This window comes from Geotrypetes seraphini, chromosome 2 (assembly GCF_902459505.1).
Source record: "Geotrypetes seraphini chromosome 2, aGeoSer1.1, whole genome shotgun sequence".
NCBI classification, from domain to species: domain Eukaryota; kingdom Metazoa; phylum Chordata; class Amphibia; order Gymnophiona; family Dermophiidae; genus Geotrypetes; species Geotrypetes seraphini.
The window spans coordinates 417,836,650-417,857,831 of NC_047085.1; the positions used below are offsets into that span (position 1 = coordinate 417,836,650).

The window sequence follows — 21,182 nt, forward strand, 5'->3', positions numbered from 1 at the left end:
ACCATGAGTGAATTGACACTGGAGTTATTACGGGCAGATTGGCGGCCAGCTTTCGATCCTGCAGTGAGCGGCAGACATTTTTATTACCCATCAGCGCCGCATCAGCTGGTTGAGCCGGAAAGGGGAGGAGTGAGAAGACAAAGAAGCTGGAGCTGCTGCTGGGAGTTGTGGTCGCACACTATCAGGACTGAGTCAACACTGGAGTGAGTATGGGCCTGTACCCTGCAGTGAGCGCTGGGTAGATTGGCGGCCAGCTTTCGATCCTTGCTGAAGTGTCTGGCCTAAGCTACAAGGTTTTCTTAAAAATACGTAAAGACAAATCAAATTATTTCATCGGCTTGAGTTTCATTTTATGGAGTTCGTCAAGGCTCACCATTATTGCCTATCTTAACACTGGCTTTAAACTGAATTCTTTTGGCTTCAACCCATTTATATTTGCAGATATTATGTTTTATAAACTTTTTAAAGGTGATATTGCCCAAGTAACCAATAGAATTTGCAATGGATTAACAATAATGGAGAACTGGGCATGTCAAATTAAACTAAAATTTAATAAGGAAAAAAACAAATTTATGGTGATAGCAATTTTAGTCAACTAACTAGTAAGGAACTTATTAGGTATTCCCTATAAATCAGAAAATGAATTAAAAATCCTAGGAGTCAAAATTGACAATAGTGTTCCTCCGGTCGTTCGCGGTCGGCGGTTCACGGTCCTGGTCATTCGTGGTATTTTCCGACCGCGAACCGCCGACAAGGAGAGGGCAGCGGGAGAGAGCAGCCGGAGCGCCACGAGTGCAGGAAATCACTCGCGGTACGCTCCAACCGCCTCTTCCTGCACTAAGTCGGGCCTTATACAATTAGGAGATGCTTTGACAAGCAGCTCCTGATTGGATAAGGCCTGACTTAGTGAAGGAAGAGGCGGTCAGAGCATACTGCAAGTGATTTCCTGCACTCGCGGTGCTCCGGATGCTCTCCTGCTGCCCTCTTCAGGCTCTCCCATGAAAAACTGTATTCGCGGTTTTTCGAGATTTACGGAGGTTCCTGGAACAGAACCCCCGCGAATATCGGGGGAGTACTGTATACTATCTTTTGAACATCAAGTGAAACAGGTATCAAATAGGGTGTTCAAGGTTCTCTGGAAATTGAGAAGAATTATATATTTTGACTGACTCTGCTGTCTTTCAATTAATAGTACAATCCTTGATATTAACAACTTGGATTATTGTAATTTGATATACAACTTTTACAAAATACAGCAGCAAGATTGATTTGTCCAATAACATGATTTGAATAATGACCAGATTACATTATGTCAGATTTGAAATATGTATCCTGTCAGAGCCGGTGTTGTAACCCTATACTTCTACTAAGACTAAGGGGTACTTGTATTAAGGTGCGCATTTAGGGCACACTAAATTGATTAGCATAACTTAATAAAAGGACTCCTAAGTATCTTAATAAAAAATTCAGTCTACGACTTAGCCTAAGTTTTAGATTTTGGCCCCTTATGTGATTGAGTTTGACACCCCTGCCTTAGAGAGTGAGTTAGAGCCTCTTACAGGTCAGTCCCAAAGCCAAGCAATCATACCAATCCAGAGCAGCTCTGCAAAATATAAAAACAAGTAACAAACAGGCAAAATGCAATACAAAACTAACCTGTGCGCAACAACACCCATGAGACATCCTTTAGTTAAGCATACTCACAGAAGTGGAAAACTCTCCACATAGGATCCAACCGGGAGCGCCCTGAAACCTGGGGGATTTTCATTCAGGATGCATACAGTCTGCGCTTAAACCCCTGACAAGGTCAACGGGCAAGCAAACTCCCAGGAGAATGGACCCTGAGTCCAAGAATGGTAGCACACGGCAGGCTAGCTCCACAGATCCACCAAGGTTTCTTCATGAAGCAGCAGTCCAGACTCGAGGACTGCGTCCTTTTCTCTAACAGAGTCACCCCAAAAAGGCGAACTTTAAGCGAAAAAGAAGCAGAGCAATCCAAAAGACTTTTGCACGGATTGCTTGCAGAAATTAAAACTGCAGGGGGCTCTAACTCGCTGGTAGGAGGAGCACATGCTCAGAAAAGTGTCTGGATTTCTGCAACTCCCAGATTGCGGGAAAGGATTACATAGAAAATAGAAAATGACGGCAGAAAAGGGCCACGGCCCATCTAGTCTGCCCACACTAATGACCCACTCCCTAACTTCCTCCATGAAGAGATCCCACATGCCAATCCCATCTTTTCTTAAAATCTGGTACGCTGCTGGCCTCAATTACCTGTAGTGGAAGATTATTCCAGCGATCAACCACCCTTTCGGTGAAAAAATATTTTCTGGTGTCGCCATGAAATTTCCCTTCCCTGATTTTCAACGGATGCCCTCTTGTTGCCCTGGGTCCTTTAAGAAAAAAGAGATCTTCTTCCACCTCGATACAGCCCGTGACATATTTGAACGTCTCGATCATGTCTCCCCTCTCTCTGCGTTCCTCGAGTGAGTATAGCTGCAACTTACCCAGCCGTTCCTCATACGGGAGATCCTTGAGTCCCGAGACCATCCTGGTGGCCATTCGCTGAACCGACTCAACTCTCAGCACGTCTTTTTGATAATGTGGCCTCCAGAATTGTACACAATATTCCAGATGGGGTCTCACCATGGATCTGTACAACGGCATTATGACCTCGAGCTTACGGCTGACGAAGCTTCTACGGATACAACCCATGATTTGTCTGGCCTTGGATGAAGTTTTCTCCACTTGATTGGCAGTCTTCATGTCTTCGCTAATGATCACCCCCAAGTCACGTTCTGCTACAGTCCTTGCTAGGATCTCACCATATAGGGTGTAAGTCCTGCATGGATTTTTGCCGCTAAGGTGCATGACCTTACATTTTTTGGCATTGAAACTTAGTTGCCAAGTTTTGACCAATGCTCCAGCAGGAGTAGGTCCTGTGTCATACTGTCGGGCATTGAGCTTTTGTCAGGCACTGTGCTTTTGTCTATTGTGCTTTTGCCTACTATGTTGTATAGTTTGGCGTCATCGGCGAATAATGTAATTTTACCTCAAAGCCCTTTAGCCAAGTCTCTTACGAAGATGTTAAATAGGATTGGGCCCAAGATTGATTCCATAGCGTATGAAATCCTGAAGGGACGTAACAGAACTAGAAAGCACATTACCAAGTGATAATTGGTTGGTGAACGGATAACATTAGGAGCCCTTACTGCCTACACAATAGGTGGTAGTAAGTGCACATGTAGTAATTTTAAAAAACAGCCATGCCCTAATAGCAACATCAGTATGACTGCGGCTTCAGCGTCTTACAGCATAATGCCTCATTTTGTAAAATCAATGACAAAATAGTGCACTGAAACTTAATTTATAAAAGTATAAGACTTAAACTAGCCACCAAATAATACATTTAAATAGAAAGTGTTGAAAAAACTACACTCAAGTTCCTCAGTTTGCCACACAGTTTTTGACGTATGGTAGCTGTCCTCATAGGAACCGGTTAACGTGTAATTTTGTTTTTTTCTTTTTTTTGTATATAAATAAACAACTTATAAAGTGCTTGTACTTAGTTTTTCATGATATAATTGCAATAGTAGCAAAAGTAGCAATTACTTATCTTTTTTATGTTTTACATAGCAACTGGGTCTGGCTCAATCCCCACCGACGCGTTTCATTATTTCATCAGGGTCGGGGAAGGAGTACGCTGTGAAAAACACACAAATATTAATACATGACCCAGTGAATTTAAGTAGTTTCAAATATGAAAAGTTAAAAAGTTGCTATTAAACATAAAAAAAAAAAAAAAAAAGTTGCTATCAGGCTTACCAGAGCAGTTGAATATCTTAGCAGAACGCTAAATCCATAGGTATTGAGCCGGAAGTGAAAAACCGGCGAAAATGAGGCTATTAAATCCAAAAAAACCCCGGTCATGTGACTCAAAACTGGCCAATGAACTCCTTAGAAAAAAGCCTTTAACACAGAGCCCTGAATTAAATGCTTGCTGTTAACCAATCGCTGGTCAGATTCAGACCATGAGGATACATAGTATTGAGTTTAAACATCCACCGAAGCTCTTTGATGTTTAGATTATGTTCATAATTACCTCCCTCCCACCCGATGTGTACAGTATCAATGATGCGCCATTTAAGGTCAGTGATTTTATGATTCATTAAAGCCCAGTGGCGAACTAAAGGGGCAGTTTCAACCCCAGTGTTAACACGAGACTTGTGTTCGTTGAGCCTGATATTCATAGGTCTAGTAGTGCGCCCTATGTAGATTTTGGGACAAGGACACATAATCATGTATATAACATGATCCGTCTTGCAGTTGGTTCTGGCTTTCGCGGTATAAATTTGACCAGTCTGTGGATGGCTCCAAGTTTCCCCTTCTAAAGCATAGTTACACCATTGGCACTGACCGCACCTATAATGGCCCATCACCATAGGGGGGTCAATTTGTTTATGTTTATAGTGACCAATAAGTTCCCCTAAGTTTTTGGCTCTCTTGAAAGCAAAGATTGGAGAGTCAAATTCAGCTCCAAAAATCAACTGGATAATGTGCCAATGTTTGAGTATAATCTTCTTAATGTCATAAGCTAGGTGGGAAAATTGTTGAACACACACCAACAATTTCTCATCTTCGGATTTTTGTTTATATTGAAGAAGTTGATATCTATGTGCATATTTGGCTCGAGTGTATGCTTGTCGTATTATATATTTGGGATATCCTCGCTGTTTAAATCGGTTCTTCAATATCCGAGCTTGAGATTTATATTCAGCAATGGAATGGCATAGTCTCCTTAGACGTAAAAATTGGCTATGGGGAAGACTGTTTTTGAGTTGTTGTGGGTGGAAGCTGTGATAGCGAAGGAGGCTATTCCTATCGGTGGCCTTACGATAAATTGTTGTTAATAATGATCCCTGCGATTTGAAGATAATCATATCCAAGAATGGTATCTCATGCTGATTGATGGTGGCGGAAAATTGAATATTAGGATCTACTTGATTCAACCACATGAGAAATAAGTTGAATGTTTGGATGTCAGATTTCCAAATGCAAAAGATGTCATCCAAATAACGTCTCCAGACAGTGATGTTACGAAACCAATGGGAAGTATATATATGCTGTTCCTCCAACTGGGCCATATATAGAGTGGCAACAGAAGGGGCTAAGGAGGCCCCCATGGCAATCCCATGGGTCTGTAGATAAAACTCCCCATTGCACCAAAAGTAGCTCTTAGTAAGAACTAATGTTGCCAATTCCATCAAAAAAGAGGAAGAGACTCTTTGGCAATGAGTTTGGTTTTCAAATATCTTTTGAAGTAAAGACAAGGCACCTTGTGTAGGAATCATAGTATATAGTGCTTTGACATCTAGTGTTATCAACAAACCCTCGGTTTGCAACTGTGGAATACTATTCAAAATATTGATCATGTGAGTACTATCCTTCACATGAGATTTAATCTTCAGAACTTCTTTCCGTAAAAATAAATCCAAAAATTTTGAAAGGGGTTCGAGCACAGAATGAGTCATAGATACGATTGGTCGTTCAGGGGGATGAGATAGAGATTTGTGTATTTTTGGTAAAAATCTGATACGTGGAGTGTTATGAAAGGGAGGACAGAGAAAAGCCGCCTCTTTCGTTGTTAATATTTTTTTCTTGAGGGCGCCTGACACTATGACAGAAATGTGCATTTTAAGATTGTTAACAGGATCCTCCAGCAATTTTTTGTAGAAACGGGCGTCATCTACTTGTTTAACGACTTCCAACAGGTAGTCAGTATGAGATTGAAGTACTATGGCACCTCCTTTGTCAGCACGAGAAATTACCATGTTCTGGTTATTATGTAATTCCTTCAAAGCTTGTCTTTGCTTCTTAGTGAGGTTGTCGGAAGAAAAGATGGAGTTTTCTTCCAAAATTTCTACATCGTGGAGAACCAAATCCATCCAGGTGGTTAAATTCGGATGAAGGGGCAAAGGAGGATGCCAACCTGATTTGTTTGATATCAAGGAAGCGTCAACCATAGGTTCTTTATCCAAAAAATAATGCTGGGTATGTAATTTGCGTAAAAATTTATAAAGAGCCAAACGGGTTTCAAAGGGATCATAAAGCTTAGTTGGAACAAAGCCTAGACCCAAGGCTAATAAAGACAACTGGTCAGGGGTGATCCTAATATCTGATATATTAATTATGGCTGAAAGGTCTTCTGGGATCTGGTCTGTGGGCCTTGATGGCCTTGTGGTTGGAACGCTACCCGTCTTCCTCGATTGCCGCGATATTTTTGGCGGCCCCGACTTCCTTGTGGGTAGTAGTTTTTTGACCCTGAAATGGAACCAGAACTATCACTACCAGAAGACAAACTAGAGGATCCCTGATCATCAACATATGGTTGTTGAGGTCGTGTAGCATTGGTTGATTTGAACATCCATAAGTATACTTTATTATTGGAATAGTCCCTTTCATCGCGTCTGTATTTCTTTATTTTCGTTTGTTTGATCTTATTCTTATATGTTTCTAAAGAGATACGTTGATCATCTTCTTGTTTTGTGAATTCCTCCTTTGCCCCTTCATCCGAATTTAACCACCTGGATGGATTTGGTTCTCCACGATGTAGAAATTTTGGAAGAAAACTCCATCTTTTCTTCCGACAACCTCACTAAGAAGCAAAGACAAGCTTTGAAGGAATTACATAATAACCAGAACATGGTAATTTCTCGTGCTGACAAAGGAGGTGCCATAGTACTTCAATCTCATACTGACTACCTGTTGGAAGTCGTTAAACAAGTAGATGACGCCCGTTTCTACAAAAAATTGCTGGAGGATCCTGTTAACAATCTTAAAATGCACATTTCTGTCATAGTGTCAGGCGCCCTCAAGAAAAAAATATTAACAACGAAAGAGGCGGCTTTTCTCTGTCCTCCCTTTCATAACACTCCACGTATCAGATTTTTACCAAAAATACACAAATCTCTATCTCATCCCCCTGAACGACCAATCGTATCTATGACTCATTCTGTGCTCGAACCCCTTTCAAAATTTTTGGATTTATTTTTACGGAAAGAAGTTCTGAAGATTAAATCTCATGTGAAGGATAGTACTCACATGATCAATATTTTGAATAGTATTCCACAGTTGCAAACCGAGGGTTTGTTGATAACACTAGATGTCAAAGCACTATATACTATGATTCCTACACAAGGTGCCTTGTCTTTACTTCAAAAGATATTTGAAAACCAAACTCATTGCCAAAGAGTCTCTTCCTCTTTTTTGATGGAATTGGCAACATTAGTTCTTACTAAGAGCTACTTTTGGTGCAATGGGGAGTTTTATCTACAGACCCATGGGATTGCCATGGGGGCCTCCTTAGCCCCTTCTGTTGCCACTCTATATATGGCCCAGTTGGAGGAACAGCATATATATACTTCCCATTGGTTTCGTAACATCACTGTCTGGAGACGTTATTTGGATGACATCTTTTGCATTTGGAAATCTGACATCCAAACATTCAACTTATTTCTCATGTGGTTGAATCAAGTAGATCCTAATATTCAATTTTCCGCCACCATCAATCAGCATGAGATACCATTCTTGGATATGATTATCTTCAAATCGCAGGGATCATTATTAACAACAATTTATCGTAAGGCCACCGATAGGAATAGCCTCCTTCGCTATCACAGCTTCCACCCACAACAACTCAAAAACAGTCTTCCCCATAGCCAATTTTTACGTCTAAGGAGACTATGCCATTCCATTGCTGAATATAAATCTCAAGCTCGGATATTGAAGAACCGATTTAAACAGCGAGGATATCCCAAATATATAATACGACAAGCATACACTCGAGCCAAATATGCACATAGATATCAACTTCTTCAATATAAACAAAAATCCGAAGATGAGAAATTGTTGGTGTGTGTTCAACAATTTTCCCACCTAGCTTATGACATTAAGAAGATTATACTCAAACATTGGCACATTATCCAGTTGATTTTTGGAGCTGAATTTGACTCTCCAATCTTTGCTTTCAAGAGAGCCAAAAACTTAGGGGAACTTATTGGTCACTATAAACATAAACAAATTGACCCCCCTATGGTGATGGGCCATTATAGGTGCGGTCAGTGCCAATGGTGTAACTATGCTTTAGAAGGGGAAACTTGGAGCCATCCACAGACTGGTCAAATTTATACCGCGAAAGCCAGAACCAACTGCAAGACGGATCATGTTATATACATGATTATGTGTCCTTGTCCCAAAATCTACATAGGGCGCACTACTAGACCTATGAATATCAGGCTCAACGAACACAAGTCTCGTGTTAACACTGGGGTTGAAACTGCCCCTTTAGTTCGCCACTGGGCTTTAATGAATCATAAAATCACTGACCTTAAATGGCGCATCATTGATACTGTACACATCGGGTGGGAGGGAGGTAATTATGAACATAATCTAAACATCAAAGAGCTTCGGTGGATGTTTAAACTCAATACTATGTATCCTCATGGTCTGAATCTGACCAGCGATTGGTTAACAGCAAGCATTTAATTCAGGGCTCTGTGTTAAAGGCTTTTTTCTAAGGAGTTCATTGGCCAGTTTTGAGTCACATGACCGGGGTTTTTTGGATTTAATAGCCTCATTTTCGCCGGTTTTTCACTTCCGGCTCAATACCTATGGATTTAGCGTTCTGCTAAGATATTCAACTGCTCTGGTAAGCCTGATAGCAACTTTTTTTTTTTTTTTTATGTTTAATAGCAACTTTTTAACTTTTCATATTTGAAACTACTTAAATTCACTGGGTCATGTATTAATATTTGTGTGTTTTTCACAGCGTACTCCTTCCCCGACCCTGATGAAATAATGAAACGCGTCGGTGGGGATTGAGCCAGACCCAGTTGCTATGTAAAACATAAAAAAGATAAGTAATTGCTACTTTTGCTACTATTGCAATTATATCATGAAAAACTAAGTACAAGCACTTTATAAGTTGTTTATTTATATACAAAAAAAAGAAAAAAACAAAATTACACGTTAACCGGTTCCTATGAGGACAGCTACCATACGTCAAAAACTGTGTGGCAAACTGAGGAACTTGAGTGTAGTTTTTTCAACACTTTCTATTTAAATGTATTATTTGGTGGCTAGTTTAAGTCTTATACTTTCATTTTGTAAAAGACAGCTGATAAGAAAGTAAGCAACAGATAAGTAATTCAGCTGTTAAAAATGATTTTTTGAGCTGATGATTGTTAAAAATTACTGGTTTGGGACTTTATGACTTACTGAGGCTACATAAAGTCTAATTAAGCACAAGGACAACACAATCTAGTAAAATATTAAAAAGAAAAAAAAGAAACAAGCTAATTAGATGAATAATAAATAAATGAAAGGATAGGTAGAGGGTTTTTGCCTATGAACTAATTGGGAAGTAGTGACTTGATCATGTTTGAAAACCCAGCTGGGATAACTGCTCCATGCTCTGAGATTTTTTTTTACCCCTTAAGAACGTAATTATATAAATATAATTATTATAACAACATGGACTGATTCTGCTAATACAATAAGAACAAGAAGTAGATATCTCAGAAGTACATAATTCCACTGAGGATTTTTCTAGTTTATAGTAACTTTGGACCATGTAGTCAGACAGTTACATAGATTTAATGGTTATAAACATTAGTATGTGGCCATTAATACAAAAAAGTAGAAAAAAAGCTATTATAAAGTCTGCAGTTACAACAGCCTTAGCGTGCAGGAAAGACCTGCATAAGGTCACTTTTCACTGCAGTTTAATAAAAGGACCCCATAGTAAAAGATGGCGGATAAGGATCAAAATGATCTATCCAGTCTCTTCATCTGGTTAAATGCAGATATAAATTCCTATTTGCAACCCAACACCAGCTCACCTTTTTCCATGTCTTATTTGACCCCCCTCTACTACCAATGTTTGTAGGGAAATCTAACCAGGTTAATTGCCAAAAACATTAAAAGTGATGGATGAGGTATTACTGGTAAGTAGTGCTGCCTGATTCACGATGCGAATCAGTTCACCGATTCACTTCGGGTGAATCGATTTGAATTGGTTCAAAACAAGAAAAACCCAGCTTCCCGATTCGCCTGACCCTCCCCTCTCACCCCCTAAAGCAGGAGTGGCAGATCTCCCCCGAACTGTTTACTTTCCAGCCAGAACAGCCTGCAAACAAGATCGCGGTGTTAGCGATCTTAGTACCGCTTCGGAGATGGTTCCTCCGTCGCGGTCCCGCCCCTCCTCTGACGTCAGAGAAGGGGCTGGACAGCGAAGGAGGAACCATCTCCGAAGCGGTACTAAGATCGTTAACACCTCGATCTTGTTTGCAGGCTGTTCCAGCTGGAAGGTAAACAGTGCGGGGAGGCCAGGGGGGGAAGTGGAAGGCCAGGGGGGTGGAAGCCGGACGCCGGGGGAGGGGGGGAGTGAGCAGTCTTTCGGGGTGGGACATGCAGAGAGGCCTTCAAAGGGGGGTGGACAGGCCTTCAGGGGTGGGATAGGCTTTCAAGGGGGGGACAAGCCTTCAAGGGGGGAGGCAGGCCTTCAAAGGGGGGGACAGGTCTTCAAGGGGGGGGGGACAGGCCTTTAGGGGGACAAGCAGGCCTTCAGGGGTGGGATAGGCTTTCAAGGGGGGACAAGCCTTCAAGGGGGGGAGGCATTTGATTATGTATACTATATGACTACTCAAACATGAAGTATTCATAGTAGATCTGAAAATCTTCTTCGTATCAGGATGAATCGATACAGGACCCAATAAGGCTTGTTGACACCACGGTTCTTGTGCAAAGCTTTGGCCATCCTCAATTGTTCTAGTTTCAGATTTTTCAAATTTTTGTGTAGATAGTACTTCCCCCATAGTTTTTCCTCTCTTATATGACACAATGGGATATTGTCGAAAGCATGGGCTTAGCTGAAGCACTATCCAATGGTGTTTAATACTTTGAAATAATTTACTACTCACATCTGTAAAAGGAAGTACACAGAGCGAACATTCCTCTGAATTATCTTCGATCTTTTCTTGAATCAGTAGGGGTTTCTGTGCATATTTTGCTCGGAGGAAGGCTTTCCTAATAGATTTTGCTGGATATCCTCTTTCTCGAAACCGTTGAGTCAGCAATTTCGCATGTCCCTCAAATTCTTCTTGAACTGTACATAGGCGGCGTATCCTCATAAATTGACTGACTGCAGTGTTCTCCCTAGCGTCTTTTAGCTGAGCGCTCCACCCAGCTAATTTAGGTGACCGCCTGGCTGTTTCCTCTGCTGTGGTCCCACCCCTGGAATAGTATTGTTATGTGCGTAATAATATCTGACCAAACACTAATATTGCTGTTAATAAGATGTCCGATTATGGGGTAAGTCTGTGATCAAGCATCTTAGTGGCTATTATTGATACAAAACAAATCCGAGTCACAATTGTTTTGAGCACCACTGCACCCACCTACCTAAATGACCGCCTAAACCGTAACCTTCCAACCAGAACAAGAAGAACACTGACATCATTCACATACCCACCACTCAAGGGTACTCACCGCAAAAAGCTTTATGATAGCCTCCTGGCAACACATGCTGCAAAACTCGAACCTTCCATCACCAGATTGTTAACCACAACATCAGACCTCAAGACATTCCGTAAAGAAATCAAAACACTGCTGTTCAAAAAGCATATACAATCTACCTAACCTCCCTCACCCCATCCCCTAAGAAACCAAAACACTGCCGTCCAAAACATCTTCCGATGTTATTAAGTCTTTACTATCATTCTGTTATTAAGTCTCTATCCTCAAACTGTATTCTCTATTGTCATGTACCATCCTGGAAATGTCCAGTTCTCTTCTTATGTAATCCGCTTTGAACCGCAAGGTACAAGCGGAATAAAAATCACTAATGTAATGTAATGTAATGTAAGGTTAAGTTGATCGTCTGTGTGTGTGTGGGGGGGGGGGGTCTTTTCTCATTAGACTTGATCCGCTTGGTGCCCAGATCCTGCTCCGTCATGACAGCCACCCTCCCGCTGGTTAATGGCTCAGGCTGTGGGCTGGTGAGGAAGGAGGGATGTGGCCGAAGTTCAGAAACAAAGCACAGAAGAGCAGAGTAGCCCCAGGCTTGCATCTAGCCCGGATACCGCTGCCCTCCGTCGGCCATCTTTACTCACCACTGCCGGCTTCAGGACGCAAGCAGTCGCTCAAACTTTGAGTCATCATGGGAGTCATAGTTTCTCCCTTGTCTGTTGCTTTTTCAAGTGGCCCGTGGCTCTTGAGCTGGTCTCATGAGATAAGACTTTGAGAGTGACTCAAGAAAGGTAGGGGAAGGGCGAAGCTCCACAGCGTGCGTGGTTTCAAATTCCTCGTGTGAGGCAGGTGGTGCTGGATGGCGGTGAGGTTCATTGCAAGATGAGGTGAATGACTTGACTGGGAAGCCAGCGAGGGATGAAATATGCAGTGACTCCAGGTTTTGTTTATTTTATTTTTGACTCATGCCTCTTTAGTGTTGTAATAGGTATTCTCCTGAGCTGTGCCTGGAAAATGTTATAACAGAACATAATGGTTCTCAGCCCAGTCCTCGGCACACTCTTAGCCAGTCGGATTTTCAGGGGCTAGTTAGGTCTACGCGTTTTGAAGGTACTGAAAGCAAAACTCTCACATGAGTTGCCATTTTCATAGGAGCCAGCTCACAGGTGGCAATGGGTGCTGATGATCCCCAATATTGAGCAAGCTCCTTGTATTGGATCTGGACAACAGGGGGGGGGGGGAAGAGAGACAGAAAAGAACCTTGAGGAGGAGCAGGAAAGCAGATTTGAACCAAAAGGGAGGGGGAAGAGGGGGGTAGATGTTGGATTTGGGGGTGTATAGAGGGAAGAGAGAGAAAAAGACTGCAGAGAGGTGGAAAGAATCTGGACCAGGGAGGAAGGAAGGAGAAAGAGAGCGAGAGATAGAGAAAGACCTGGAAGAAAAGAGAACAAATGCTAGACGTTTTGGGGGGGGGGGGGGGGGGTTTGTAAGCAGAAGAAATCCAAAACCCAATAAAAAAGAATATCTAAATATGAAGCTGATGAAGAATTCTTCATATGCAGCCGGGTATATTGGGAGATCTGCACATTAAACCTAATAAGGCAATTAAATTTATGAAAAATTATTAATCAATTGTGTGCAAGGTCCTCAGTTAGCACAACTAAATTGTCGGGATGAACCCTGGATTGTTGAGTTGAGAGCTGTGTGAACCCAAAGGGGTTATTTAAGCGTGTAACATCCCCAGACCTTTATGTGCAATCGTGTTTAACATAAAGTGCAAAAATATACGAAAATAAAAATGTGCTGTAAACTCTCCAAAACACTCTTAGTGCAATGAAAATTGCTACAATTTCATATTTAATTAGAGGGTCATCAAGGAACTGAAAGGGACTATAGCTGAACTGCTTCAAATAATAGCAGATCTGTCGATCAAATAGGGAAAGATTCCAGAAGACTGGAAGATGGCAAATGTTATGCCGATCTTCAAGAAAGGTTTGAGGGGAGATTCGGGTAACTAAAGACCAGTGAGTCTTACCTCGGTACCAGGAAAGATGGTAGAGGCGCTGATAAAGGACAGCATCATTGATCACCTTGACGGACACGAGCTGATGAGTACCAATCAGCATGGTTTCAGCAAAGGCAGATCATGTTTGACGAATTTGCTGCACTTCTTTGAGGGAGTAAACAGGCCGACAGACAAGGGTGAACTGGTCAACATTGTATATCTGTATTTTCAGAAGGCGTTTGACAAGGTTCCGCATGAACAACTACTTCGGAAAATTGCGAGCCATGGAATCGAAGGTGAAATACTCATGTGGATTAAAAACTGGCTGGAGCATAGGAAACAGAGAGTGGGTGTAAATAAGCATCACTAGTGGGGTGCAGCAGGGCTCAGTGCTTGGATCCGTGCTCTTCAACATCTTTATAAACGACCTGGACATTGGTACGAAGAGTGAGGTGATTAAATTTGCGGACAATACAAAGTTATTCAGAGTAGTGAGGACGCGAGGGGATTGCGAAGATCTGCAATGTGATATAACAAAATTTGAGAAATGGGCATCGACATGGCAAATGAGGTTTAATGTAGATAAGTGTAAAATGATGCATGTCGGTAACAAAAATCTCATGCACGAATATAGGATGTTCAGGACGGTACTTGGAGAGACCTCCCAGGAAAGAGACTTGAGAGTTCTGATCGACAATTCAATGAAGCCGTCTGCGCAATGTGCGGTGGCGGCGAAAAGGGTGAACAGAATGCTAGGAATGATAAAGAAGGGGATCACGAACAGTTTGGAGAAGGTTATCATGCCGCTGTTCTGAGCCATGGTGCGCCCTCACCTGGAGTACTGCGTCCAGCACTGGTTGCCGTACTTGAAGGACACGGTACTACTCGAAAGGGTCCAGAGAACATCGACTAAAATGGTTTAGGGGCTGGAGGAGTTGTCGTACAGTGAGAGATTGGAGAAACTGGGCCTCTTCTCCCTTGAAAAGAGGAGACTGAGAGGGGACATGATCAAAACGTTCAAGATACTGAAGGGAATAGACTTAGTAGATAAAGACAGATTGTTCACCCTCTCCAAGGTAGAAAGAACGAGAGGGCACTCTAAAGCTGAAAGGAGATAGATTCCGTACAAACTTGAGGAAGTTCTTCTTCACTCGGAGAGTGGTAGACAACTGGAAAGCTCTTCCGGAGTCTGTTATAGGGGAAAACACCCTCCAGGAATTCAAGACAAAGTTGGACAAGTTCCTGCTAAATTGGAACATATGCAGGTGAGGCTGGACTTATTTAGAGCACTGGTCTTTGACCTGAGGGTCGCTGTGTGAGCGGACTGCTGGGCAGGATGGACCATCGGTCTGACCCAGCAGCAGCAATTCTTATGTTCTTTTGGTTCAACTTCCCTGATGTTCTCACCTCATATCCAGACATTTTTTTCAAAAGTAGACGAAAGAGAGAGAGGCCTGGCCCAAAGGGGAAAGACAGGAGACAGACTGGACTTTGGGAGGTGAAGACAGAAGAGACAGAGGGGGAACAGAGAGATGCAAGATCATAAGAAAGAGAGGGAGACATGTTGCCAATAGGGGTGGAGGAGAGAGGAAGAAAAGTTGGACTCATGGAGGGACAGAGAGAGATATTGGTTGGGGAAAGGAATGAGGTCTGAAGGAAAGGAAGCATGCAGGAGGCAGAAAGAAAAAAATGTTGGATGCACAGTCAGAAGGAAGTCCAACCAGAAACTAATTAAATCAACAGACAACAAAAGTAGAAAAAATGATTTTATTTTCAATTTAGTGATTGAAATGTGTCAGTTTTGAGAATTTAATCTGCTGTCTATATTTTACACTATCTTTGTCAATTTTTCTATACTTGTTACTGAGGTGACATTGAAAAATAAAATAAATATAAATGATAATTAACATTTTCTCTGCATACAGTGTGCTTTGTGGGTTTTTTAAATTTTATGGCTACCATTATGAATTAGTAAGATTATATTGTGTGTACATGAAAAATTAATGGCAGAAATTGCACTACAATTAGTACTATTATAATGGGGGTGGGGTCAGGGGTGGAGCTTGGGTTGGGGGTACTCAGTTGGCATTTGTTAGACTTAGGGGGTACTTGGCTTGAAGAAGTTGAGAAACACTGGTCTAGGTGACTGAAGTTCACTCAGTAAGGGCCCCTTTTACAAAGCCACAGTAGCGATTCTCCCATGGCAAATGCACCAAAGTCCATTCAATTCCTATGGGCTTCAGTGCATTTGCTGTGGCAGAATTGCTATCGCAACTTTGTATAAGGAGTCCTAAGGCAGGAACTACTGTCTCTGTGCTATGTCAAACAAAAACCAGATTGCCAGGGATACAAAACATTAACTGATTCAACATGAGTTTGAAGTTGGTTGAATACTACTCTCTCAAATACAGTAGTTTTGAAAGAAATGGTAGGTTTCATACTGGCCAGTAGTTATTCGGAATAAGAAGATCTGTATTACATTTTTTCAAGGGTGGCTTAAATGCTACTGAAACACTGCCTAAGTGTCAAACCTTAAAAAAGAAAGTCATATTGAGCATTGGAAAATAATTAATAACAATTAACTAATAAGAATAGTGCACATTTAATTTTCCTCACCACCAAATTTCCCCGTCCTGCCCCACCCGGCTACTTTTTCGTGCCACCCAGCTGGAAAAAATTTCTGGGGAGAACACTGGACTGCTATATTATATTTCAAATGGTACGGATGATGACTCGAGAAATGTAGGAAATTATTACGCACCACCTCTTTCCTATATAGAGTAGTTTTCATGTATTAATCTTTAACTAGCATAAGGTCCTACTCTATATAGGAAAGAAGTGGACCATAATAATTTTCTACATTTCTCGAGCCATCATCCGTACCATTTGAAACATAGTCTATGTCGGACGAATATCCCCTTTGCTATGCTCCTAAAGAGATGAGTATTAAAATACTATTTAACAATATTAAATGTTATATTTTTAAAACATCAAAAAATAAAAGACCAATGACGATTTTGGTGCTATTTGATCTGTGTGCTTAAGTTTTTGTCACACAGCAGTACCACTGAGGTCTATAAGGTGGAATTCTTAAGGTACTTATTTATCATTGAAGAAAACTTGGAAACACCATTATTTATCCTCCAGTGGGAAAAGAAATTGGATGAATTGAAAAGATGAATAGACCAATGCATAATACTTTTATCTTACCATTTGCTTGTTTCTGGAGTATTTGAGGCCATACAACCATTGTAGTATAGATAACAAAGAACCAGAATGTGACTAGTGGCACAAAATAATAGAATTGATAAGGTCGATCCATAACTATGCACAATACCACGACCAGGAAGTTGAGACGAAATATCACCTGAAGGGATAGAAAGAACATCTTTTGGGTTTATGACCAGCTCAACTTAGAACCTTAGAGAAAGTCTTGTATTAATTAACACGAATGCTAGACACTGCACTAAACTGGGTTCCGCTGACTATGAGGAATAGCCTAGTGGTTACAGTGCTGGGCTTACAATCAGGAAAGACCATTTAAATTCTGCTGCTGCTCCTTGTGATCCTGGGTAAGTCTCTTAACCTATATAAGTGGTGCCTTAATTGAAATTAATGTGCACAGGTGAAATTCTAAGCACTATTCTTTAAGGCAGTGTTTCTCAACTTGGCCCTGGAGTGCCTCCTTGCTAGTCAAGTTTTTTTTAGGATATTCACAATGAATATGAAAGAAAGAAATTTGCATATAATGGAGGCAGTGTCTGCAAATCAAGTTTATGCATATTCATTGTGGATATCCTGAAAACATGACTGGCAAGGAGGTTACTCCAGGACCAAGTTGAGAAACGTTGCATCTTATAGAATACTATAAACTGTATGCACTGCATGTAGCAATTAGGCATGCCAACCTATGACAGTCATAGACCTGCTTAAATGTTGGTGCCTTGATGCCAACTTATGCTAGTATTTAATAATGGAATCTCAATAAAGAGATTATGTACTTACCCTGATAAGCTCTTTTCCAGTAGATATGTGAGACATTATAGACCAGGGGTGCCCAAAATGTCGATCACGATCGACCAGTAGATCGCAAAGGCAACACAAGTCGATCGCGGAGCCCATCCCGGGCTCCATGATAGACTCGTGTTGCCTTCGCGTTCTATTTGCTTTCCGACGCCGTAAAGAGGAAGCTGAAGCGCTGGGCTGACCAACCTTCCTCACCTGACGTCAATTCTGATGTCATAGAGAAAATTCTGGGCCAGCCAATCACTGGCTGGCTGGCCCGGAACTTCCTCTCTGACGTTAGAATTGATGTCAGGTGGGGAAGACTGGTCCCAGCAGTCCTGCGTCCTCTTTACGGCGTGGAAGCAGGGAGAGGTCAGAACGCAGCGTCGGTCTGTTCCCCTATGGCAGCGGGGTGGCTTGGGGGAGGGAAGGGAGAAAGAAAGAGAAAGAAAAAGAAAGAAAGGGGGCAGGGAGACAGAAAGAGAGATGGACAGAAAGAAGGGGGCAGGGAGAAAGAAAGAAAGGGGGCATGAAGAGAGAAAGACAGGGAGACAGAAAGAAAAGGGACATGGATAGAGAAAGACAGGGAGACAGAAAGAAAGGGGGCATGGAGAGAGAAAGAGACAGACAAACAGAAAGGGGGATGGAGAGAGAAAGAAAAAAAATGAAGGGGGTATGGAGACAGAAAGAAAGACAGACATACAGAAAGAAATGGGGCAGGGAGACAGAAAGAAAGTAGGCATGGAAAGAGAAAGACAGATAGAAAGAAAGAAGGGGGAAGGAGAAAGAAAGAAAGAAAGGCGAGGGGGCAGGGAGAGAGGAAGAAAAAGTTGGAGGAGGGAATGAGGTCTGGAGGAGAGGAAGCATACAGGAGGCTGAAAGAAGGGAAGAAATATTGCATGCACAGTCAGTAAAATAAAGTGCAACCAGAGACTCATGTCCATGGAGAAGCAGGTAGAATGCGAAGGCCTTTGCAATCACCGAGGAATGCGGAAGACAGAGCACATACTCCACACATAAAGAGGAGGTAGAAAGAGCTGGCTGCGGGTCCAAAGGGAGCTTGAAAAGAGAAACAGTAAGGCAGCAGACTGAAAAAACTGCATAACATAGGATCGTCACCAGCATGGAAAACCATAAAAGGATCCGCAGATCAGGCATGCTGGCGCAGGGCCTCAGCCACAGGAAAGGCATCATTAGAAAACAAGGTGTCAACAACTGATCCCCAACATGTGTACCACAGAGAGGAGGCTCTGCTAATAGGACATGCTCTGGAAGGCAAAGTCGGGGAGAGGCAAGTCCGATAAATGTCAGAAATTTGAGTGGGCATCCTGACGGAGCCACTCTCAGATGACTAAAACTTGTGTTTTCCAGGCTGTGAGGTGTCTGTGTCTCTTCACGTGGAAATGGTAGCGTTTCTGGGCCCCGAAAACAGAGAAGGCCACTCCAATGGTTTAGCTACCCTTTGTCACCTACTTAAACAGTGGAGAGGCTACGCTTTGTGCTCCCGCCTTTCTTGGCCACACCATGTAGCATGTGGTGCAAATACACTTCTGAATTGCACATTTTACGCAATTCTAAACTAAACTAAACTAAACTAAACCTTAAGTTTATATACCTCATCTTCTCCATGAAAATAGAGCTCGGCACGGTTTACAAAAGTTTAATAAAGGAAGAGAATAGCACATTGAGTTTAGTGGATTGAGAATAGGGGGGAGGAGAGCGTTACGTTTTTGTGAAAAGACTGGTTTTCAGATGCTTACAGAATAGTTGGAAGGAGACCTGAGTCCGCAGTGGGGTAGTAAGGTTATTCCAGAGCCCTGTAATTCTGAAAAAGAGAGATTTTCCCAATTTTCCCGCATAGAGGATACCTTTTAGAGAGGGGAAGGAAAGTTTAAGTTTTGTGTGGGCCTGGTATTGTCGGGATTCGGTGAGTTCCAAGATAGAGGCATTAGAGGAGGGAGGATGCAGTGTAGGATTTTAAAAGCTAGGCAGGAGCATTTAAAATGAACGATTATTGGGAGCCAGTGGAGTTTGGACAAAAGTGGAGAGACATGGTCAAATTTACGTTTTGCGAAAATTAGCTTGGCCGCAGTGTTCTGAATTAGTTGAAGTCTATGAAGACTCTTTTTTGTTAGACTAAGGTAGATGGAATTGCAGTAATCTAGTTTGGAAAGGATGATGGATTGAACAAGGACGGCAAAGTGTTGTTGGCGGAAGCAGGATCTCACTTTCCTCAGCATGTGGAGGCTGAAAAAGCATGATTTTACCAGGGAGTTGAGGTGGTCATTGAAGGAAAGAGAAGAGTCGATGATGATGCCTAGAACTTTGCTTGAGAACTCAAGCTGCAGCATGGCACCAGAGGGCAGTGTGAAGATGGTGGGCAACTGTTCTAATTTTGGACCGAGCCAGAGAAGTTTCGTTTTGGATTCGTTCAGTTTCATTTGAACAGAGAGGGACCAGGATTGGAGTTTAGTTATACAGGCTGTTATGTTCTCAGAGAGGTTGGTAAGGTTCGAGTCTGTCTTGAGAAGGACAAGGATGTCGTCAGCATAAGTGTAGATTGTTTCAAGGGAAGATTGATGGAAGATTTTCAGGCATGAATTTGGAGCAGAGGAGCCCAAAGACCCCATCCCAATAAGTATTGAGGCAAAAAATGCAGTTTAGGAAGTAAAGGGAACTTCTGAATAAAAGATCACTATAAATCCAAGATAGCCACCACTAAGAAATTTGTGCCAAAATCGCAATATTATTCATAGTAAGCCAAAATCTAAAAACAGCAATTTTAGGATTTTTTTTTCAGGTGGAAGAACATAGGGAACATGCAGAAACTTCCAAAACAGTGAAAATCAGACCCCACAACCCCCCACCCGAATCACCTCACAGGCTGTGACAACTTTACTCACTGTGACCTGTACTGGAAATGTGCTGCAGCCTGCCTCTGCTCTCTCACTGTAGCTGGATAAGAAGAAATCACTGCCTCATGCTGGAAATGCCTCCTCTACGCTGACCTTCAGGCTGCCAGTCAGACATGGTTATATGACCGTACCTCCACCCTCGCAGACCAATGGTCATGTTACTTGGACAGGTAGAGATCAAAACGCAGCTGGTACCCTGTGAGACTCCGCTGAGCCCCCAAAGGACACCTAATAGCCTGTGCACGAATCCTTGCTTAACAGAGGTTGAGAGAAAAGCGGGAACAGCCCAGAGCTTCACAGAAACTAATGCAGGCTGACCAACAGGTACCATCACGGATTGGCCTGTCAGCTGCAGACAGGAGTCTGCATCTTCTCTACGCAGGCAGAGCTGAAGAAACCACTCCAAGCATAAAGAAGACCTAAAAAAAGATGAAAGCATTGAAATAAAATAAGAAAGGGAGAGCAGAGCAGAAACACTCCTTCAGGCATGAGCGCAGAAGGGAAAAACTGAAGGTGTTGGCTCCCAGTGAAGTACAGGAGAGTCACAGAAATATCCAGAGTGTATTCCTTCTGTATATGGCACAAAGCCATTGGGATACAACCCACTTGTCTAGAATGTCTTACCTATTGCACTGGAAATACCTATCTACCCTTTTGGCCAAATTGCCATTTCTGATCCAGAGACTGTGATCCTGAGTGCTACAAATACATCTGAATAGACTTTTATGCCT

General features: G+C 42.2%; 1 protein-coding gene across 1 annotated transcript in view; it reads right to left on the reverse strand.

Moving 5' to 3' along the window:
- CASD1 (CAS1 domain containing 1) overlaps positions 1–21,182 on the reverse strand; it is a 239,267-nt gene that overhangs the window by 65,881 nt on the left and 152,204 nt on the right. The window contains exon 12 of the mRNA XM_033931105.1: positions 16,742–16,898. Coding sequence (XP_033786996.1) covers positions 16,742–16,898 — 157 coding nt within the window. The remainder of the gene's footprint in view (positions 1–16,741; positions 16,899–21,182) is intronic.